Genomic DNA, 19,289 nt, shown 5'->3' on the forward strand with positions numbered 1-19,289 from the left:
TTTCAAATCTGTTTTCCTCGGCTGCCGTCTTTCTTCCCTTATCATAAATTGTTCTTCTGCCCTTTGTCATCTTTCCTTCCTGTGTTTCATCTCTACCTGATTTTTCTGCAGCTGGTTGATTATCCCCTTGCTAGCTAGTTGCCTGTTTGGAAGCATCAGTTGATTACTAAATTGGAAAGGCTCAGTCACAACATCTCTTGTATAAATCTTGAGTGGCAACAACCACAGTGTAGTAATTCTTATTGGACAGCAAATGTTGAACACTGCACTGTGCCTGACCTCTAAACTTAATCTGGTGATGTCATGAGTGTACTATTGCTTCTATCAGAAAATGATGTTTGAGCGGAATTCATAAGAAGAGGAGCAGAACCTCTGCTCTGAGACCTTTCAAGATCACCACATATGTAGTGGACTTGTTATCCTAACATAGAATCAAGATGGACCAGATTTGCCATGAATATACTTGACATCATCTGCTCAAACCTGTCACCATACTAAGCTGGATTCCTCTCTGCCTCTCTTCTGTGGTTTTATGAGAGACAGTTCCCTGAATTATGTATCAAATATGTGTGGTTTTTTTTCTTTTTGGCAGGACGGATGGGAGCTGGAGAAAAGAAAAATGCCTGCAATGTACAATATAGACGGCCCTTTGGCTGTGCAGTCCTCAGTATTGCAGATTTGCTGGCAGGAGATTCTAAAGATGACCTCGTTTTAAAAGTATACATGTAGGGAATGCTTTTTTTCTTAATTTTTATAAGCATCTTATAGTCAGTTTGCAACAGAAGCAGTGGTGTTAAATGCAGTGTGAGTAAACAGCTGTAGCTTGTTATGTTCAAAAAGGTGTAGTAGCTCTTGTAATTTCAGTTGTAATTTTTTTTTTTTGTCACAGTTTGGAAATTTTGGCTAATTCTACAGGCATGTTTATAAAGTGGGATAATGTTAAAGATAAAGGTTGCATCATTTTAGATCTCTGTGTATTTTCCACATCCTTATAAGAGCTTGCTCTCTTTTTATGCCTGCATGAAGTGCTTTTAAGACTTGTTTAAATGCTCCGTACTGTCTAGGCAGACAGTGGAAGTACTTCATAACTACAGAAAAAAGCAGGCAGACTATCTTTTTGTGAAATAAAGCAATTCTATAATGGGAATAGCAAAAATGTAAAAGGCAGTTAGTGCTGGAGAATGAAAAATGGAAAATAGATTTTAAAATGACTGATTGATAATATAGTGGATTTTAGCTGATGGTAATTGGAAGAAAGTTCAATTTTCTAGTTGTAGCAACACAGTGCATGTAATTTCCTGCTGATCTTTGACTTTATAGTAAGAATATTTTTGTGGAGTGGTCTGTTCTAACTACGTAAACCTGGGACACATTGTTGTGCACATGAGGAAATTCTGCCCCTCCCAGGGTTAGCTCTCAAATCTTAAAGACACAGAAATCTTTCAGACAGCATTTTTCCTCTCCTCTTACCCTTCTGTGCTGAATTAGAGCTGCTGGAATCAGTGCTGCAGAAAAGCTATTTAGTGTGACAGTGGACATGTGAGCTGGCTCTTATTTAGACTCCCAGGTCACCAAAGTACGTGTTTGCTGTTGCTTAACAAATTGTTAGATTTGTCTGCCTGTTATGCTTTTTTCACTCTTGCCTACTTTTTTTTTAATAACAAAAACAATGGAAGAAGAAGAAATATCACTCAAAACCAGATTTGATGCTAAGACTAACTCCAGTCTAAACCATGAAAAACAAACCTTAGAACAATGGTCAGTTTTTCCTTATGGAAAAGCAGCTCTTTAAATGTAGTTTGCTCTTTCACTGACTACCTCCTGAAGACCACATCGTGTTTTAAATAACTTTGAAGTGTACAGCACAGATTTTTCTGTCTGCTAAGACTGTTTCTGAGTCCTGTGTCTCCTGTTGGGTGTCACAAGATAGATTTCTGTGTGGCTTAGTGCTGAAGGGTCGATCTATACAAATGACAAACTTGGTCACGGCTGAGTTCCTGGGCATAATTGCTCATATCTTTCTCCCACCCTTGGCACGTGAAGCAGGTGTTTCCATGATGCCTTTCTCAAGTGGTAAGAGCACTCTCAGCCTTTCCATTGAGACAGGCAGTTTCATGGGGCTTTACCAGCTTCTAGTGTGTTATAAGTTTCATGAACAAGATGATTCGTTTAGAGATATGCGATGAAGCTGCTCTGAAAAGCTTGCATTCTTGTTTCAGTGTTAAGATAGTTATCATTTTTCTAGGTGCAACACAGAGAGTGATTGGTATCAGATCCATGAAAATATCATTAAAAAGCTGAATGCACGTTACAACTTGACAGGCTCTAATGCAGGTGAGTAAGTTGTCACATTTCTCTTTGTGTTCTTAGTGTTTTCTTAATTTGAAAATGAAGTGGTTCTATTTCAGAAGGACTAATGTCTATGAAAATATTTTTTCACATAGATTTTGCTTTCATGTGCACTTTTAAGAAAAAAAAAAGTCACAGACTTTTCTTCAAGGAACTATGTAATGCAAACTTTTAGTCTGTGCTGAGGAGCTACCATTTGCTGTGGATTTCTGCTTTCATGTTGGAGCTGATCAAATTATTGATCTCTGTTGCCTGACATTTCTGCTTCACATTTTCATTAGGGATATAGAATTTGCCGTTGACATCGTATATTACACTTCAGTTAATAAATGAACTGGGAGCTGCCAGGGTGCTGTGCATCCCTGTTGGTAGCTCTGTGTTCCAGCTGAGCAGGAGGCAGAGTTGATATTTAAGAACTTATCAATAGTCCTCCATTGTCAGCCTTATGTCACTGTAACTGCCGTAAAAACAAATTCAGGGGTGAGTCTTAAGAAATGGGAGACAACTGACCTTTGTTATTGTGAGATCGTGGTTTGACCCATAGGAGATGTGGAATTTGCTTTTTTGTTTGTCTTTTAATACCTACTTGTTAACTTTTTCTGAATGCTCTCATCCAGGGACACAGTCAAACTTGAAATGAAATCTGAAATAGAAACTTCTGAGTCTATTGTCCTTGTATTCAGATATTGTTTTGTCCCTGTGAAATGTTTAGTTGAAATAGATCTATAGAAAAATGTCATATGAACTCATTTTCCAGATTGTACTATAATTGTAATCCCTTTCATGTAGTAGACTTCATGCTTCTTTAACTTGATTTCAAGCATGATGATTATGTTGAAAATGTAGGTTAAACAATCTTCAGTGGATCACCAGGAAGCAAATAAAAGCTCTTGTTATTTATCAAGAATGAAGTTATAAATATAGCCAGTTCTAATCCTATTATTTTCACATATAGAATGTTGACCACATATATACATATATTTAAGGTTTAGAATGTCATACATCTTATTGGGCAATAGATACAGAAATCATGTTGTGAAAATACAAGAGCACATTACTGAGTCAGTATAATGTTTGGCTTCTTAAATATGTTAGACATTAATGAAGAACAACATTCCTTTGATCATTCTGACTGTCCACACAATGCCTGCTTACACTGTGATACATCACTTACCCTATTTCATTCTCATGAAATAAGAGTTCACAGTTAAATATCCAGTTGTCCTAGGAGACACGTGATAAATTTGAATACTCTTAATTATGCAAATATTCAACATGAAAGACATGTGTGACCTTTTCTTTTTGAGGTTACAGGGGCTGGAAACTAAAGCTCAGAAATTGAAGATCAGTTAGATTTTGAGAACTGTTGTCAGGGGAGGGAAGCGAAGAAAAAAGGGCAGCACAGAATTCTGGTAGCACATGTGGAGGCTGGAGAGGGAAGGAGAAAGCAAGCTGTAATGCCACTTTGAGTACTGACCAGCTGAAAAATAAACTATGAAAGGCTGTTTACATTGCACATGTGAAATTTGGTCTTCCCTGATTGCTTAACAGCTTGAAAAGCCACTTGCAAGGCTTTAGAAATATGTTTAGATACTTCTGCTGACACCTCATGGAAAATATTGTTGTTACACTAGTTTTTATTTTTCCTTTGCTGTCTTTTTCTGTAATAGTATTGAATGTCTGGTTCTGAAGCCTTATTAGCCTTGTCTGCCGCCTTATAGTTGTCAAAAAATGAGAAAATCTTGCATTACAGGGACAAGGGTCTTTTTTCTCTCTTAAGATCTGTTGTAAGTATGAGCCAAATGTAGGAAAACTTGAATTTTTGGTTTACATAGTACTTGCCCTTTTCACATAATGTTAGAAAGAGTTAAAAAAGGAAACACAGTAAACAAGTAACAGCAAATATTCTTCCAACTGTTGTCTATCCTTTAGGCTTGTTCCCTCTTCACTTTCTGTCCTATACAGTTTCTTTCAGCTCAGAGGATTTTCACACAAAGTCTTCAGTTTCCACAAATTATCTCCCACTTATGAAATAGTCTATCAGATAATCTCTAATATTCTTCAGGAAAACAAAACCAAACCAAAACCAACCAAACAACAGCAACAACAAAAATAAACTAAACAAACCAACCAACCAAACCTCTTCAAGTTTTCTGGAGAAAACTAAAAAGGAACTCAAAATGCACTTTCAGTATCTTACATGTAAAACATATGTTTCCAGACTATAGCATTTGTATATAGCATTCAAACCCCCCCTCCCAAAAAAGTGCTTCAACTCATGACACTTTTTAAGTACAGAATCCTCTTGCATCTTATTCTCAGTATATATCTAAAAGAGATCAAATAAAGGCAAATGACTTTTACTTGTTAATACAGCCCATACAGGAGCAGGGGATGGGTGTTCATCCTCTTTCCTATTCTCAGTGGATGTAGGAATGGAAGGACTCAGTCTCACAGATAATCTACCATTGTTTTCTAGAGTGGGAACTGAAAGGTATATTCTGCATGAATTTCCAGCAAAACAAAGACTAGAGTAGCAGGCAGTGGATCAAATTCCCATTCACCTTTAGTCTTTGCAGCTGGTGTCAGGTATCAGCTCACTGGATACCTGGTAGCCCAGTGTAGGAAATCAAACCGCTAATGCAAAGGCCAAAAAGGCCTTGGCTGCATTTAGTAGCATTGTTATTCCTTATGTTGAATTTGTAGTATTTGTAGAGTGACTACTATTAGATCTACATCAGAGTTGTTAAATTCTTTTTCACTGGGGGCCACATCAGCCTCACGGTTGCCTTCAAAGGGCCAAATGTAATTTTAGGACTGTAGGAGCAGTTACATTTATACAGTCCTAAAATTACATTTGTCCCTTTGAAGGCAACCGTGAGGCTGATGTGGCCCCCGGTAAAAATGAGTTTGATACCCCCAAGCTAATTATTAAGCAAACTACATTGCAGTAATATCTGGAGAGGTGCTGGCTTTATTTTTCCTATGTTTTTTCTTAGAATTAGAAGCTAGTTACTTTGTTTTAAAATGCAAAAACCTGTGGAAAAATGAATATTCTTGCATAGAGATCACACCTCATTATATCAGTCTTACAAGGAAAATAACACATTTCTACTTCTGTATCTGCAGGAGCAAAGATTAGTGAAATGTATACTACTGATATAGGAAACTGTTACTGGCTTATCTCAAACCATGTAAAATCATACTTTATCCCCATATAGTATATTTTAGATAGTGAAACCTAGCCAAAGTCATCACTTTCATGTCAAAGCTTGGGCTTCTGCTAAATGCCAAAATCTCCTTGTAGGGTTTGCAGTGTGGGTCATAGTTGAAGACCTTATTCTTTGGATCTGCCTGTGAAACTATACTCTGGACCTTTCTCGGTTTACAATAAACAAATAGTATTGGATGTGGGCTGCTTTTCTCTTTAATAAAGCAGGCACTAATGCACAAAGTGCCTTGTAAACTGTTATCGATCATATAATAGCTGCTTCATTTGACTACAGAATTACTGTGCCATGAGTGAACTTGTTGATTTTTAAAATGGTTTGACGTGCATTTTAGGACAAGGGGCAAGAGGGTAAGGCCAAATCTGATTGTCATTAAACATGGTTATATACAAAAATAAATAAGAAATGGAGAATGCAACTCCAATTGTATATACTTATGCAATGTTATGGATTTTTTTTTTTTTCCAATTTTCAATATGGGTTTATAATGTGCAACTTCATATCCCTGCCTATGACACGACCTTTTTTTTTTCCTTCAGTTCTTTAGGCATTTAAAAGTTGAAACGTAGTTATTTTTAATACAGCACTTAAAGAGGTAAAGCATGTCTAGTAATTGCAACAGTCTTTTATGTCTAGTATTTGGAGCAGTCCTTTGGGCACTGAAGATAGAGGGTTCTTGTCCACAAAAATTGCCCACTTATGACTGTGAGCAAGTTAAGCAGTGATGGTTCTTACTGCAGTCCCTACTTCAAAGCCATCAGCATCTTCAGAGTACCTCCTTAGGCACAAGATTTTTCTGTGGGCACCTAAAGCTCAGGTAGTTTTCATCTCCACCACTGCTTGAAGGTGAGAAGGAGGTGGGTGGTTGGGTGCACCCAGGACACTTGCACTGTCAGGATACAGATGCGCTAGATTTTGCTTCCTGAGCGCTAGGCTGAAAAAAATGCTAGAGATGGTTGCTGTGACTCTTATAGCCCTGCTATTTCAGGGAATATATAAATATTCACTGGGTTCAGCATAGACATTACATACCACAGTGTTTGAGACATTCTTCAAAGACACAAAATGTCTTGGTTCAGACTCTGATTTGCAAAAGGATTTTCAGTCTGTCTCACGTGTCCCAGATGAGCATGCTAATCGCTTGGCTTCTCAGACTTCCCTGCAGCAACTATTCAACTTCGTATACAATCAGAAAATATTCATTATACCATAGGGAAAGTGAAAGTGCCTCTGAAGCCTGCCAAGTAGCACATGATTTTCCTAAGTGTGATCTGTATTCATGTCATCTTAGCAAATCCTACAGAGGAGAGATTTAAACCTTGATCTCATGTTACATGTGAATAGTCTCCCCAATGAGTTATATCATTAAAAGCATATTTAAAAAAATGAAAAATGCACTACAACTTTGTCTTTCTTCGCCCTCCTTTCAGAAGAAAGACTGGATAGCTTAGTTTTAGCCTGGATCCAAATCCAAGTTTTGGACTCCTGTGTGGATTGCACAAAAGTAGTGACTGTAGTGGGAGGGTCTTTACTGTGCCATTATTTTGGAATGCTCTGATGAACTAGACAAGAGTGATGTAACCTAATTGCATGTTTACTGAATGCAACGTGGTGTATTCTGTGGTAGCAGTGCCAAACCTACCTTGCAGCTCCACTGGAAACACTGTTAATTATACATTAATTTTAATTGATGAGTGGGCCTTAAGCTTTAGAGGAAACACATTCAAAATGGTGGGATTTCTCTTGCTGCTCTTGGCTTGGCCATGATCTCTTCCTTTTGGTGGCAGGGTTAATTTTTTAGCTATTGCATAGGGGGTCAAAATACAGCTCTTGAAAAATCTGGGTAAATAACATCTTCTTGCATACAGCTTAGCTCATTTAGAGAAAAAAAAAAGAAATTACTATATTATATCTAGTAGTTGGCAGGAACATGTTTTTTTAAATATAGTAGAGGCAAAACCTGAATTGAGAGGCTGGTTTTAAGACAAATGCAGGCTGTGGTTTGATTTTTAAAAGATCGTCTTAAGTCCGTCAGCCACAAACTGTTAATTTGTTTCTTTAAAAGATGAAAATGCACTAATAGGTTTTTCAAATGAATGGTTTACTGCCTGTAATAAATTCAGACTTGTTTCCATGTACCTGTGCAAAAACCTGCAAACAGAGGATCATCCAAACAGAAGTAGACTGGTCAATAAATGGGCAACTGCATGATGCACTGATTGAAGCATGGAGGATTCAAAGCCCATGTTGTTGACAGATGTTTGGCAAGAATCCCGTCATAAGGAGGGAAAAACTGTCATCTTATGGGGGAAACTTATTCATCAAATCATATAGTAAGTTAGGTTAGAAGGATCCTCAGAAGGTTATGTGGTCTAACACCAGTTCAAAGAGGGATCCACTTCAAAGTGGAATCTAATTTTTTTTGAAGTTCAGTGAGGTTGCTCATTCAAAGGCAGATTTCATGACACTGCTATCATTTTCATTTTACCAGACAAAAGCAAGTTTCATAAAGCAAGCATCTGTGGTTTTAGGGAGCTATTGTTACCTTATATGTGGGGTTTTTTCCCCAGCGTACATGTCAGTTGGTACTAAATCTCAGTCTGGCTCAGTGGCTGTATGAGAGTCTGATGGGAAAGATGAGTTAAACCAACCCAATGCACGAGCTCATCTGACAAGATGCAAGTTCTGAGACAAGTATGGCAATGGTGGCATTTGGATAGAAACACTGGTGTGTGCTTTGGGGTGTGTTTTTGGGTGTGACTTCTTAGACCTATTTACCTGCATTCAACAGCCTCTTGGCCCTCTAATAATATATTTTCTCTATGGTTACCATCAAACAGCAAGAAACAAACAAACAAACAAAAAACAGGTGGAAAACCTGTTTTGGCTTTTGTATCTCCTATTTTATAGAAGCAATGCAATGGAGAAACTTCTTTGAGGGTGCCAGAGCACTGGAACAGGCTGCCCAGAGAGGTTGTGGAGTCTCCTTCTCTGGAGACATTCAAAACCCACCTGGACACATTCCTGTGTGATCTGTTCTGGGTGAACCTGCTTCAGCAGGTGGGTTGGACTAGATGATCTCCAGAGGTCTCTTCCAGCCCCAACCATTCTGTGTTTCTTGTGAGCAGGGTTCACAGATGTGTCAGTGATATCTCAAATGCATTTTGTGTCTACGTATCACTAACATTTAAACAGCAAGTACATTTGTTTAATTACTCTAGTTCTGTGACAGTTCATTAACCTGTCAGTTTTAATCTTTGTTACGTTTTGTGACAAGGAGATTGTGTATTCCATTTTGATGTGTTTAAGAATTAGATGTCACTGAAGGCTGCTATTTGAAATACTTTCAAAATAACAATAGTGCTCATATGTGCTTCACTAAGTACACAATGAATTAAGGCATTCCTTTTTGTTATCAACAAATACTAAAGCTGAAAGATTAAATATGGAGAGAATTTTGAACATAAATTGCTGTTCAAGATCATCTGGCCCTTAATGACCACTTTGACATATGAAAAAATCCTTAAAGGTCGCAGACTTACAGACCAGTCAGATGTATTTTTGTACATTTTTACAGCAGTTGAAGCTTGTATTGTTGTCTGTGAAAGTTATGGTTTTACCATAGGGGTTTCAAAAATCAAGTTCAAGGTAGACTTTTGATCTAGTTATCTGTAGGTGTCCTACATAGACTGTGATTTGTAGACTGTGCTGGACATAAGGGCTCTAATAAAGGTAAATTCATACTATGCACTTGGGTGTTGCGAAAGGACTTGTTTCTAGAGAAGAATGAAAAATGTGCTGTCATCATACTGTCAAGGGTATCTTGTATCCAGTAGACACTAATGACTTGGTGTTTGTCTCAGTACTTCAATTATGCATATGATTGAAATGGCATCCAACTTAAACACAGAAATTCTGAACTAAGGCTACATAATGAGAATAGCTGGCTTATATTTCCATCTGAGAGTTGGGTTATGTTTTAGCAGTGAGATTTCTTCATTTACTTTATCTACCGAAAGAATAAAAACTCTTAAAACTCCTTCAAATGATAAATAATAGAATATATATGCATGATCTTAGCTCCTTTAAGTGTTATGTTTACAAATTCATTATGAATGTTACCTGGGCTTTTCTGGTGGTGGGGATTTGGTTTTTTTAACACTCTCTTTAGGTCCCAGTTAAACATTTACTGTTTCTTTATTTGAAATAAGACACAATTGGAGTGCCAGTAGCTAACAATGATGTGAAAGCTATTTACATGGCAAAGATGCACTTCATGAAGGAGAAAATAACAGGTGTTTCCCTGGAACCTTTTGTCTGTAATTTGTACTAGAAGAGAAATAAAATGCTTATAATTGTAAAATCGTGTATTTTGTGCAATGCCTAATATTCTACATAATAAATCAGTTTGTAGAAAATTAATTTTAGAAGTTTTGGAGCAAGATAATTCGCCTTACAATGTGACAATGTAGCACAGAAATGGGTATTGACGTGTGAGTATCGTTAATAGAAAAAGGACATCAGTGGGCATACTAAAGTAAGAACTGGAGAAATTATTGCTCATATCTCTGTTGTCTGTATAAGGAGTTTAGACTAGATAGTCACTTGGCCTTCTGGTCCTTTAACCTTCATTGTGTGGTGATTGTGTCAAGAAATACTTGAAGCTCTACCACCTCCTCTGTGAAGAAATTCCAAGTCAGTTTTCTTGTGATATATAATGTCGTTTGCATTTAAATGTTTATGTTTCACGTGAAGAAAAACAACCAACCAACCAACCAGCATTCCACACTTGAGGGCAGTTCTGACAAAAGCCTTAAGTACAAGAGCTCATTTAATTCATGAGCTCCAAGAAAATCATCAAAATTTTGCAAAGGCTGTTTTTCTTGCATTTTTACTGAGCTGAAAAACCATAACTTAAAGCTGAGGAGAAGAGAAAGAGTTTGTAGTTTCCTTTGATAATTCAAAGTAATCGCAATCAAGTCTTTAACAAGGCCAGTGAGGATTGAATCTACCTCTCCTTTTTTTTCCTCTCTGTTTCCAGACTGTAGTTTGTGGGATTTAAAACATAGATTTTGCTGTGGCCAAATTGCACAAGATTTATACAATTATTTTCCCTAGATCTCATTAAATCAATAAATCATTTGTTTGCCAATAACATTGTGGAAACCTACTGGTTTTATCTTTGCAGTGATAATTTGACCACTTAAAATACTACCAGAAATGGGAACACCTGTATGCTTTCAGATCACTTTAACATCCTTAGGCAGCTTTATTTGGACAGATGCCTTATTTTATTACCTTTCTTAAAATACAAACAGTGCTGAATAGTATTCCGTCCAAGTTATATTTTTGGGTTTTCTTTTTCCTGTCATCTTCCTGAGCAGCTGCTAGGCATTTTCTTCTCAATATGATCTAGGATTCTCTGCTGCCAAGAGATAGAAGCTAAATGTAAATGCTTTCCCCTCCCCCTAGAAGCTCAAATGCAAATAAGCAGTCTGTAAGTGCAATGAACAGTTAGTTGTCTTTTGTCATAACTAAATGCAGGAATCAATAATGCAGTATAAAAGCTGTTTAAAGGTAAAATGACCGATCTAACAAAAATGTGAAATGCTGACTCAGCAACTTGTCATTTTTCGGTATTCTCTTTCATCTGAATGTTAAAAAATAATCTGCAGTGACCTATGGTAGAATTTAATTGTGAGAAATGTCATGTGCTTGCAAAATAAATAAGAGGAGATCTGTCTGCAGTACTGCAGAGTTGTGTAGTAATACTTTAAAAACTGGAGTAAATAAAGAATAATGGCTAACACAAGAGGTTTTAATTACCACTAGGGAGGTAATTGTAATGTTTTCTGAGGGGACAAAGCCACACTATGTACCTAATTAAAGAAAATGTGCCAGTCCTTCAGAGACTGGATAATCATTTTCATTGTTCTAATGTTCTAGAAATGAAAAATTCATAGCTATGAAGTTTTGGATAGACTCTGGATCTCGTAGATGGAGTAATGATCATATCGGCCACAGTCAGATGCAGTGTATGGTGGCATGTTGCAGTTATCTTTGCTTTGTTTGTGCACAGCTGTTCCAGCAGGAAAGCTTTGTTTTTTTTCCCACAGATGATCATTTTATTGTCTAGTGGATGAAATGAGATGAGAAAGAACTGATGTTGAAATACATTATCAGAGTGGAATTAAATTAAAGGACATTTGTTTTATTACAGAGAAAGGTATTCGTGTTTCCATAGGAGAAATGTGAATGAATTACCTTTTTATCTACTTATACAAAAAGAACATCTGCATTCTTTTGTTTGCGTTGCTTTTATTTGAGTGTCTTCTCCATCGCTCCCAGACTGGCTGCAGACCAAAGTCTTTGGACGCCTGTTCCACCTTGACCCTGTCTCTTCACTGTCTGGCGATTAAACCTTCCTTTCTACAATTGGACCAGTAACATTTCGTCTCCGCCCCTTACTTTCTTCTCCATAAAGATAGCTTTAATCACTTGTAAATTGAGTTCAGTGGCTTTCTGGCCATTATAGTATGCAAAATTCTGGTTATGTTTTGGTGAGGAAGGTGATGTCTCTCAACTAGTCGCTGCTTCTTCATTACACTTTGTTTTGCAGTGTGTCTGAGGAAGTCCCTGTTCAACTGAATATGCAACCTTCTGAAAATCTGAATTGCTCTGTGATGTTAAGTCTTATCAATAGTCATGTAACTTGATTTATAAGGATACAAAATTTAGTCCTTTGTAAAATGTTCCATCTTCTTCAAGTAACCCATGACTTTTATTTGAAATGTGTGATTCCTCAGGCATGATGGATGCCTAGTTTCTTTGGCAAGTTTATTGTATTTTTATAGACCCATAAATGTGGGATTGCTGTGGCTTGTAACTGGCCACAGGCTTTGTGTTTAGCTGACAACACAGTCCTCTACCTATCTGGCTTTGCCTGGGTGGACTTGTCTTATCCTGCCTGGAGATTTGTTCTAACTGATAAAATCATATGTCTAAGGACAAAACAATAAATTATATCTACTTCATTTTAGCTCCTGCTTAGCTTCATACAATTGTGAGTTGTAACACGCTTTGGTATATAAGTTTTGTATTTGATAGGTAGTTACAACATGTAGTAACTCTGTGTAGAGTTAGGTATATATAACCCTAGACTAAAATGGAACATAGAAGAGTAAAGATATGACCATAACTGAGATGTTCAAAGTACTGGATGCTGGAGTCACCAGACCTATGAACAGCTCACCAGTGGCCAGTTACTGGTCATTACATAGTGTGACCTTGAGAACAGAATAAAACCAGTTTAGGGGAAACAAAGAACAGACACGTGGCAAATATAAAACACATTATATATGATGGATTAAGATGTAATGCAGACTTGCAGACCAGTGAAGAAATAACAAAGTGTTCAACACATAGACAAACATAAAAATTACTCCAAGGGGAGCTTAGAGAGAGAGGAGGAAGAAACTGGCAACATTGCTCCTTATCGCAAAGGACTTGGGATGCTGAGAACTTGCTCACCCCACACCACCTTCCCGGGTTGAAACCATTGACCTTAAGACCCCAGGAGGTCAGTGAAAGAGTGAGCAAGTGATAGGTACTAGAAAGATTGTGTGTGTATATATGTCATTTTAACAGTATTTTGTTTGGCGTATGTTAATAGCATTGTAAATGGCCTAAGTCTTTGATTACACTGTTACAACTTTCATTAGGACTAAAAATAAGTTTCTGGCTTTTCATATACAGTGTGTTCCTTTTGCCCATCACAAGGTCTTGAATGTAACACGAGTGGGAATTCAAGCAGCCTATCTTGTAACTCAGGTATCACACCTCAGTAACAGTAATTGCAAAAGTAGTGGAGCTTTGAGAGAGCAGTCAAACTTAATTTGGCATCACCTTCTTTTCATTGATTTTATAAAGTCATTGCATTCCTAACTTCAGCATTTTTACCAGATTTATAAGATCTTCTGCTTCCCTTCTTGGCAATTCCCTTGTCATTTGGAAGCTGGATCTTCAGTGGCAAGATTGTTAACCTGAAACCTTGGGTTTTGGAGAGTCTTCAGATGGCCTTCCCTGGACATCTTTGCTCTGTTTCCATTCTGATTTAGTGTTGCTCTTTTATCTTGTAGTAGACTGTTTAACCTTTTAGCATTTTTAAGTAACTGTGCTGGTTTTAGTCTAATGTTCTTCATTATTCTGAGGAGATGGGTGATGCATACTATTTATATTCCGAAAATGTGTTTATACTATAAGTAAAATGACTAAACCATGTTTCAAGTGTGTTGACTGACAGAGTTTCTTGATGCTTTTGGATACAAAATGATAACGCTTCTTTTTCTAGAAAAGAATGCTGGGAAAAAGAGAGCTCTAATACCTTTCTTGCCTTGCATGACCAAGTGCTTCAAATCCTTGGCAGGCAACTCATTTCTCACTTTAAAACTATTTTGCTATTAATGAGATTTTTTTACATTTATCTCATTTTTGAGCTAAACAAAATTCTTCAAGGAAATCTGTGAAATTTTTGCTCAAATGAAACTGTAGTACTGGTTTGATCTGAGGTCTTCAACTTATTGTCTGGAAAACACAATAACTTTACTCAACACCAGGCAGTTTACAATATCTGATTAACACTGTTGTGGTTGATGTGATCTGTTTTTTTAGGATTCCATACATATGTCTGTATAACAATTTCTTAAAATATTAAAGAAAAAAGGTTGGAGGTGGGCTAAATATATTTTTAGGTGAACTATGCCCAGCCTAACTTTTCCCATCCAGGAATGAAAAAGTTTTCACCTGCTCTAACACTCTGAATTTTACCTGTATGATTTCTTACCCTTTTTCTCATCCACACCAGTAACAATTATCACTACTTCCTAAAGGTTGTTAACTGTGTAACCACAGAACAAATTCCCATTACCAAAGTAATTGATATCCGTGGCATAAATACAATCCTTAAAATCAGAATAGACTTCACTGAATGCTTTTCCTTACCAGATTTGTTGATGTAATCAGTTGGAGATGTGTACGTGAGCTGTTTTTCATAAGAGAATGGAAGTCTGGTCAGAGTATCACATTCTCTGGAGTTGCCAAAACAATAAAATGTAAGTGTAGGTAAGAGAAGAAAGATAGAAGTTGTCATGCTAATTAGATCTCTGATCTCTTTAGTGCAGTCGCCTGAACTGGCAGCACTTAGTACAGGTTTTTCAAGCTCTGATTTAAGAACTGTCAAACTTCAAGTAAATTTATTCACTTAAATAGTAACATGGTTGTAGGGGAAATTTCTTCCAAAGCCCAAAGGACTGATGACCTTGTTCAGTCTGTGTGTACATGTTATTTACTTAAGCTTAATCTGAAGTTAATTGTGACTCTTCTGAGTTGTCTGTTTATCTCCAACTGTTCGGTACATATGAAGAGTTTGCTCTTATCTTCTCCTTGATCTGTACTTTGACGTGTGATAAGCTGTAGTAATGTTGAAGGTCAGGGAAGATTAATCTTTACAAGCCGTATCATCTTGACACTTGCCTCTGTGATTATATATGATATAACCAGAAGGCATGCCCGCTGTTTTTTTTAATGTCAGTTGTAATGAAGTATACTCTTTGCAGTTTATTTTTATACTGCAGATGTAGTAGATGAAGTTATTCTTCCTTGGTTCTAGAGAAATAAATATTGGAAAATTATTATATTGCCACCTTTCCATTTTGCGTGTCTTCTATCGAACATAGGAAAGAGCATGATTGATTAAATCTGATGAATATTGAAAAAAATGGAAATTTCAGTCATTAAGGAAATTACTGTGCGTAAGTTAAAATATTGATTATGCTATGTTGGTTTATTAGTGTGTGTTTCTTCAGATTTTGGATTAATAAATTGTATAACTTTGTTAAGTGTTACATTATAATGAGATGTACATGTTTCTACCATAGATAGGAACCATTGTTTTTGCTTATTTTTTTGCAAACCAATGAAGGCAGAATAGTGTTGAAGTGAGTGAAAAATTGAACTAGTAGAAAATATTATTGATTGATGTTTCTCTAAATTAACATTTTTCTAATTTTTTTCCCAATTAAGTCCTGAATCCATCTCTATTGAGATAATTTTGGTCCGACATGTCATCGTAGTTCAGCTGCACATCAGTAATAATTTGCTAATGCTTTTTCATGGGTAGTTGTTTTCAAGTCCTTATTGATTTCTGGATGTTGGTACCTTCCTCAATAGCTGGTTCGATATTATTAAACTTCCTCTGAATTTTCTGAGTTCTCAGGAATGCATATATACTTGCAAGTATATACAGTTTTTAAGAAGTAGTGAGGACTATAATCTGTTTGAATGTCTTATTTTTTTCTTGTTTTTCTCTTCGTTCTCAGGTTTGGCAGTTTCTCTTCAGTTACTTCATGGAGACATAGAACAAATTAGGAGAGAATATACATCCATGTTTACCCATGGAGTATCCATAACGAGGAAACTAGGTTTTTCCAATATCATCATGCCTGGTAAGTTTAAAATAAAAATCCCCCAATAAGCAGCAGAAGAAAGAACTAATGAGAAATTACTTAGTTTTTAGCTGCTTTCCAAATAAATACTGTATTCTAAAACTTCTTAAACTTTTCCAGAGACTTTTATGTTAGGGTTTTTTTTTTTTCCAGGTAGAAGGAAACTGTGTCCCAGTGGCCCCATTGCATTACACATTGTACAGTTACTATATCAGTGTCAAAAGGGCATAAAGCCATAGCAGCCTTTTTTTGAGAGATGGAAGCCCATTTTATAGAAGGGAAGATGACTGAACACAAGACTGTTGAGCTCTATGCAGAGAAAGGGATAGCCAGCAGAAAATTATGGATTTAGGAGCTGGTAGCTTTCTAAATAAGGATTCACAGAAATTCACTGACTCTGTACAGCTTCTGGTTTCACAAGGCTTGTGTCTCAAATACTGGAAATGGGTAATAATAGGGATGTAAGGGGCTTTATTTTTCTTATACTGTATGACAAATTATGCAGATACAGATCCTAATGAAGGTAGAAAGTTTGTGTCAGTGTGCACGGGGAGAAACAAATACAGAAAGGTCATCTCAGCAATAGCTATGGTTCTGTTCCTGAAAGGAAATTTTTAAAAAGTCTAATGGGATGCTTGAAATTATAAGGCAAATGTCTCTTTAAGGGATACTTGCAGGCAGACTAGTTTGGCATGATAATGGTGGTGTGTTGTTGCTGAGAAATGTTGCAGGGCTGAGCTCATATCTTGGTTTCAGCTGAGTCCACGCACAATGCCTCGACTCTCTCAGATGCAAATCATCCTCATGACTTGCAGATTTTTAACAGAGACTACCTTCTTATAAAGATCTGTCTTTGCATTCCTGTGTACCTAAATCAGATGTAAACCAAGGTTCCGAGGCAAGAATAAATAAGCCTCAATACTTCACTGATCAAGGAGGTCTTAAATAGGCATTTAAAACTCAGAAATGAGACTCAGCTTTAGCTATGGGCATGTATTTCTCTTGAACTTCTGCCTGAAACTTCACAACTGAGAATTCACTCTTGTATTCTTACTGCCAATTAAACATCTGCCCTTCTGCGTTCTTGATTAGTACTATTAATCACTTAAAACATGCAAAGAACATAAATTAATAGAACAGTTTTAGTATTATGGTGAAAATACTCTGCTGTTATCACTGCAAGATTTAGAAAAATAAAATGCATGAGTTGGGTACCATTTAATTTAAAGGTAGATTATATATCTATGTTCAGTGGAAGCATTCAATGGAAATCTAGGGTTTATTTATTATGTTACTGTTGGATTTGTAACTTGGATCAAATGAGTATTGTATTATAGATAATACGGTTGATAACAGTGGAAGCAGTTTTACTCAGCACACTAACTCATATTAAGAAAGCTTTTTTCATTTATCTGTGACTTAGTGACCTTCTGCTCTGTGTTATCAAATTTTTTAAGTTCTATAAATAGCTCTCGTATCCACTTGCTTTCCAGTTGTGAAATAACATGATGTGATAAACGGTAAAAAAGATGTTATAGAATAGTACTGTGCAATCAGCTGCTGGAGGAGCTTTTCAACTGAGTTTCAAAGAATTGCACAGGCTCAGTTTGTCTCTTTTTATTTTTTTAAAGTAATATATGGGTTCTGGTGTGCTGCTTTCTCAGTCCAAACGTATACATACCTCAGAAAACGTCCAACTTTTATTCTGTGTTTACTGTCATAGCAGAGATTTCTCCTCTAGAGAAATAACCATCCCACTCTTCCAATGATGAGTTCCAAAGGCTAAGCAGAGCAGTATGCCCCAGGCACTGAAATGCCTGCAGGAACCTAGCCTTTGAAATACTTTTTTTCTTTTAAAGCTCCCATTTCATTTTATTTCTCTTCTAGAGTCTTTTTTTTTTCAGAGATAAATTAGAGAACTTCATCTTTTGCCACTGGAAATGGCCATTAATTAGACATTTTATATTTTTGTTGAATGTAAAAGTGTTGCTGTGGCTAATTAGCACTTAGGTTAGGGTTCTGAACCAGATTCTCTTGAATTATTCAATAAGAAATACTTCATGCTGCTAAACTACAGTGTCTCTTCTATAAATGCCATATTTTAAGTCCCTCTCCTATTCTGGTGTATTTAAACTCACGCTTACCTCCATTTTTCATTATATCAGTCCTTTTCTGTTCTGAGGTTTTGCTGTTAAAAGTAACTAAGATCAGCATACATGCCAAACCAAAATGTTGTTGACAATAATCGTGCATGTTTTTATAGAGCAATACTTTTTATGTCACTGAAGCCTGACAGGGTGAAGCCACAAAATGCTCTTTCCAGGACCTGTGGAATTTTTTAATGAAGAACTCCAAGTGTTTTAGGAAATGAAGTAGATGGCCAGGAAAAAAAAAAGCACGTATTATTCAAAAAGGCTGTGAAATAAGTAACTCACTTTATTCTAGCTGACAGTAAAAGGAAAGGCAGTGAAAGTGTCACCTTGTGAGTCTAATCAACATGCATTTTCTAGATTTAACTGGGATTTAAGGGCAGACTCTATGCAACCACTAGTAAGCTCCTTTCCAGCATCCCAGTGTGGCAGTCTGTGGATATACAAGCCACTGTACTCTCAGAAAACTTTGTGTAACATCGAAGGGCAACTCTGCTTACACCCTGCATTTTTCTGTTCACCATTTCCTGAAAGGACAAACAACCACATCACTACGTAGTGTATGAAATTTAGCATGTAATATTTACAAATATACTACTTAAGCAGTACTTTAAGTTAGATTAATGTACATAATAGGTGATAGAATGTGAAAAGCCTTCTATATTTTTCTATACATACTTTTACCAGTTTTTTGCTGGTTTTGAGTGCACTCTTATGGAGTCCTTTTCCAAATTTAACTTACAGCATCTGTATCAGTGCAGGACTTTAGTGCTGCGTATGCTCATGTGTTCTAGCACGTATGTATCTACCTATTTCTCTGCATTTTTGTGGAAGATATCTAATTCCACAAAGAAACCTTATCGTTAGTGTATTTTGTCTGGTGTTTTAAGAATTGGAATAAACTCTAGCACAGCTGTTTGCCTAAATGAGGACTTACTGGAGGAGCTGTAGCTCCCCACTAGGGCTGCCAGTTGTAAACAGACTCTTACCTATCATATGGTAAGCATCCATGTAGTTGCACATCTTCCTTTCTTGTTCTTATCAGACCAGAACTGCAT

At 36.6% G+C, this 19,289-nt stretch overlaps 1 protein-coding gene across 2 annotated transcripts in view; it reads left to right on the forward strand.

The window, feature by feature from the left end:
* DOCK4 (dedicator of cytokinesis 4) overlaps window positions 1-19,289 on the forward strand; it is a gene marked incomplete at both ends in the record, with an annotated part of 231,610 nt that overhangs the window by 111,309 nt on the left and 101,012 nt on the right. For both annotated transcript variants that reach the window (XM_080361118.1, XM_080361119.1), the window contains 3 exons: window positions 593-725; window positions 2,246-2,334; window positions 15,956-16,081. In XM_080361118.1, coding sequence (XP_080217244.1) covers window positions 593-725; window positions 2,246-2,334; window positions 15,956-16,081 — 348 coding nt within the window. The remainder of the gene's footprint in view (window positions 1-592; window positions 726-2,245; window positions 2,335-15,955; window positions 16,082-19,289) is intronic.

Source organism: Nesoenas mayeri (genome assembly GCF_963082525.1).
Source record: "Nesoenas mayeri genome assembly, chromosome: 1".
Taxonomy (NCBI): Eukaryota; Metazoa; Chordata; class Aves; order Columbiformes; family Columbidae; genus Nesoenas; species Nesoenas mayeri.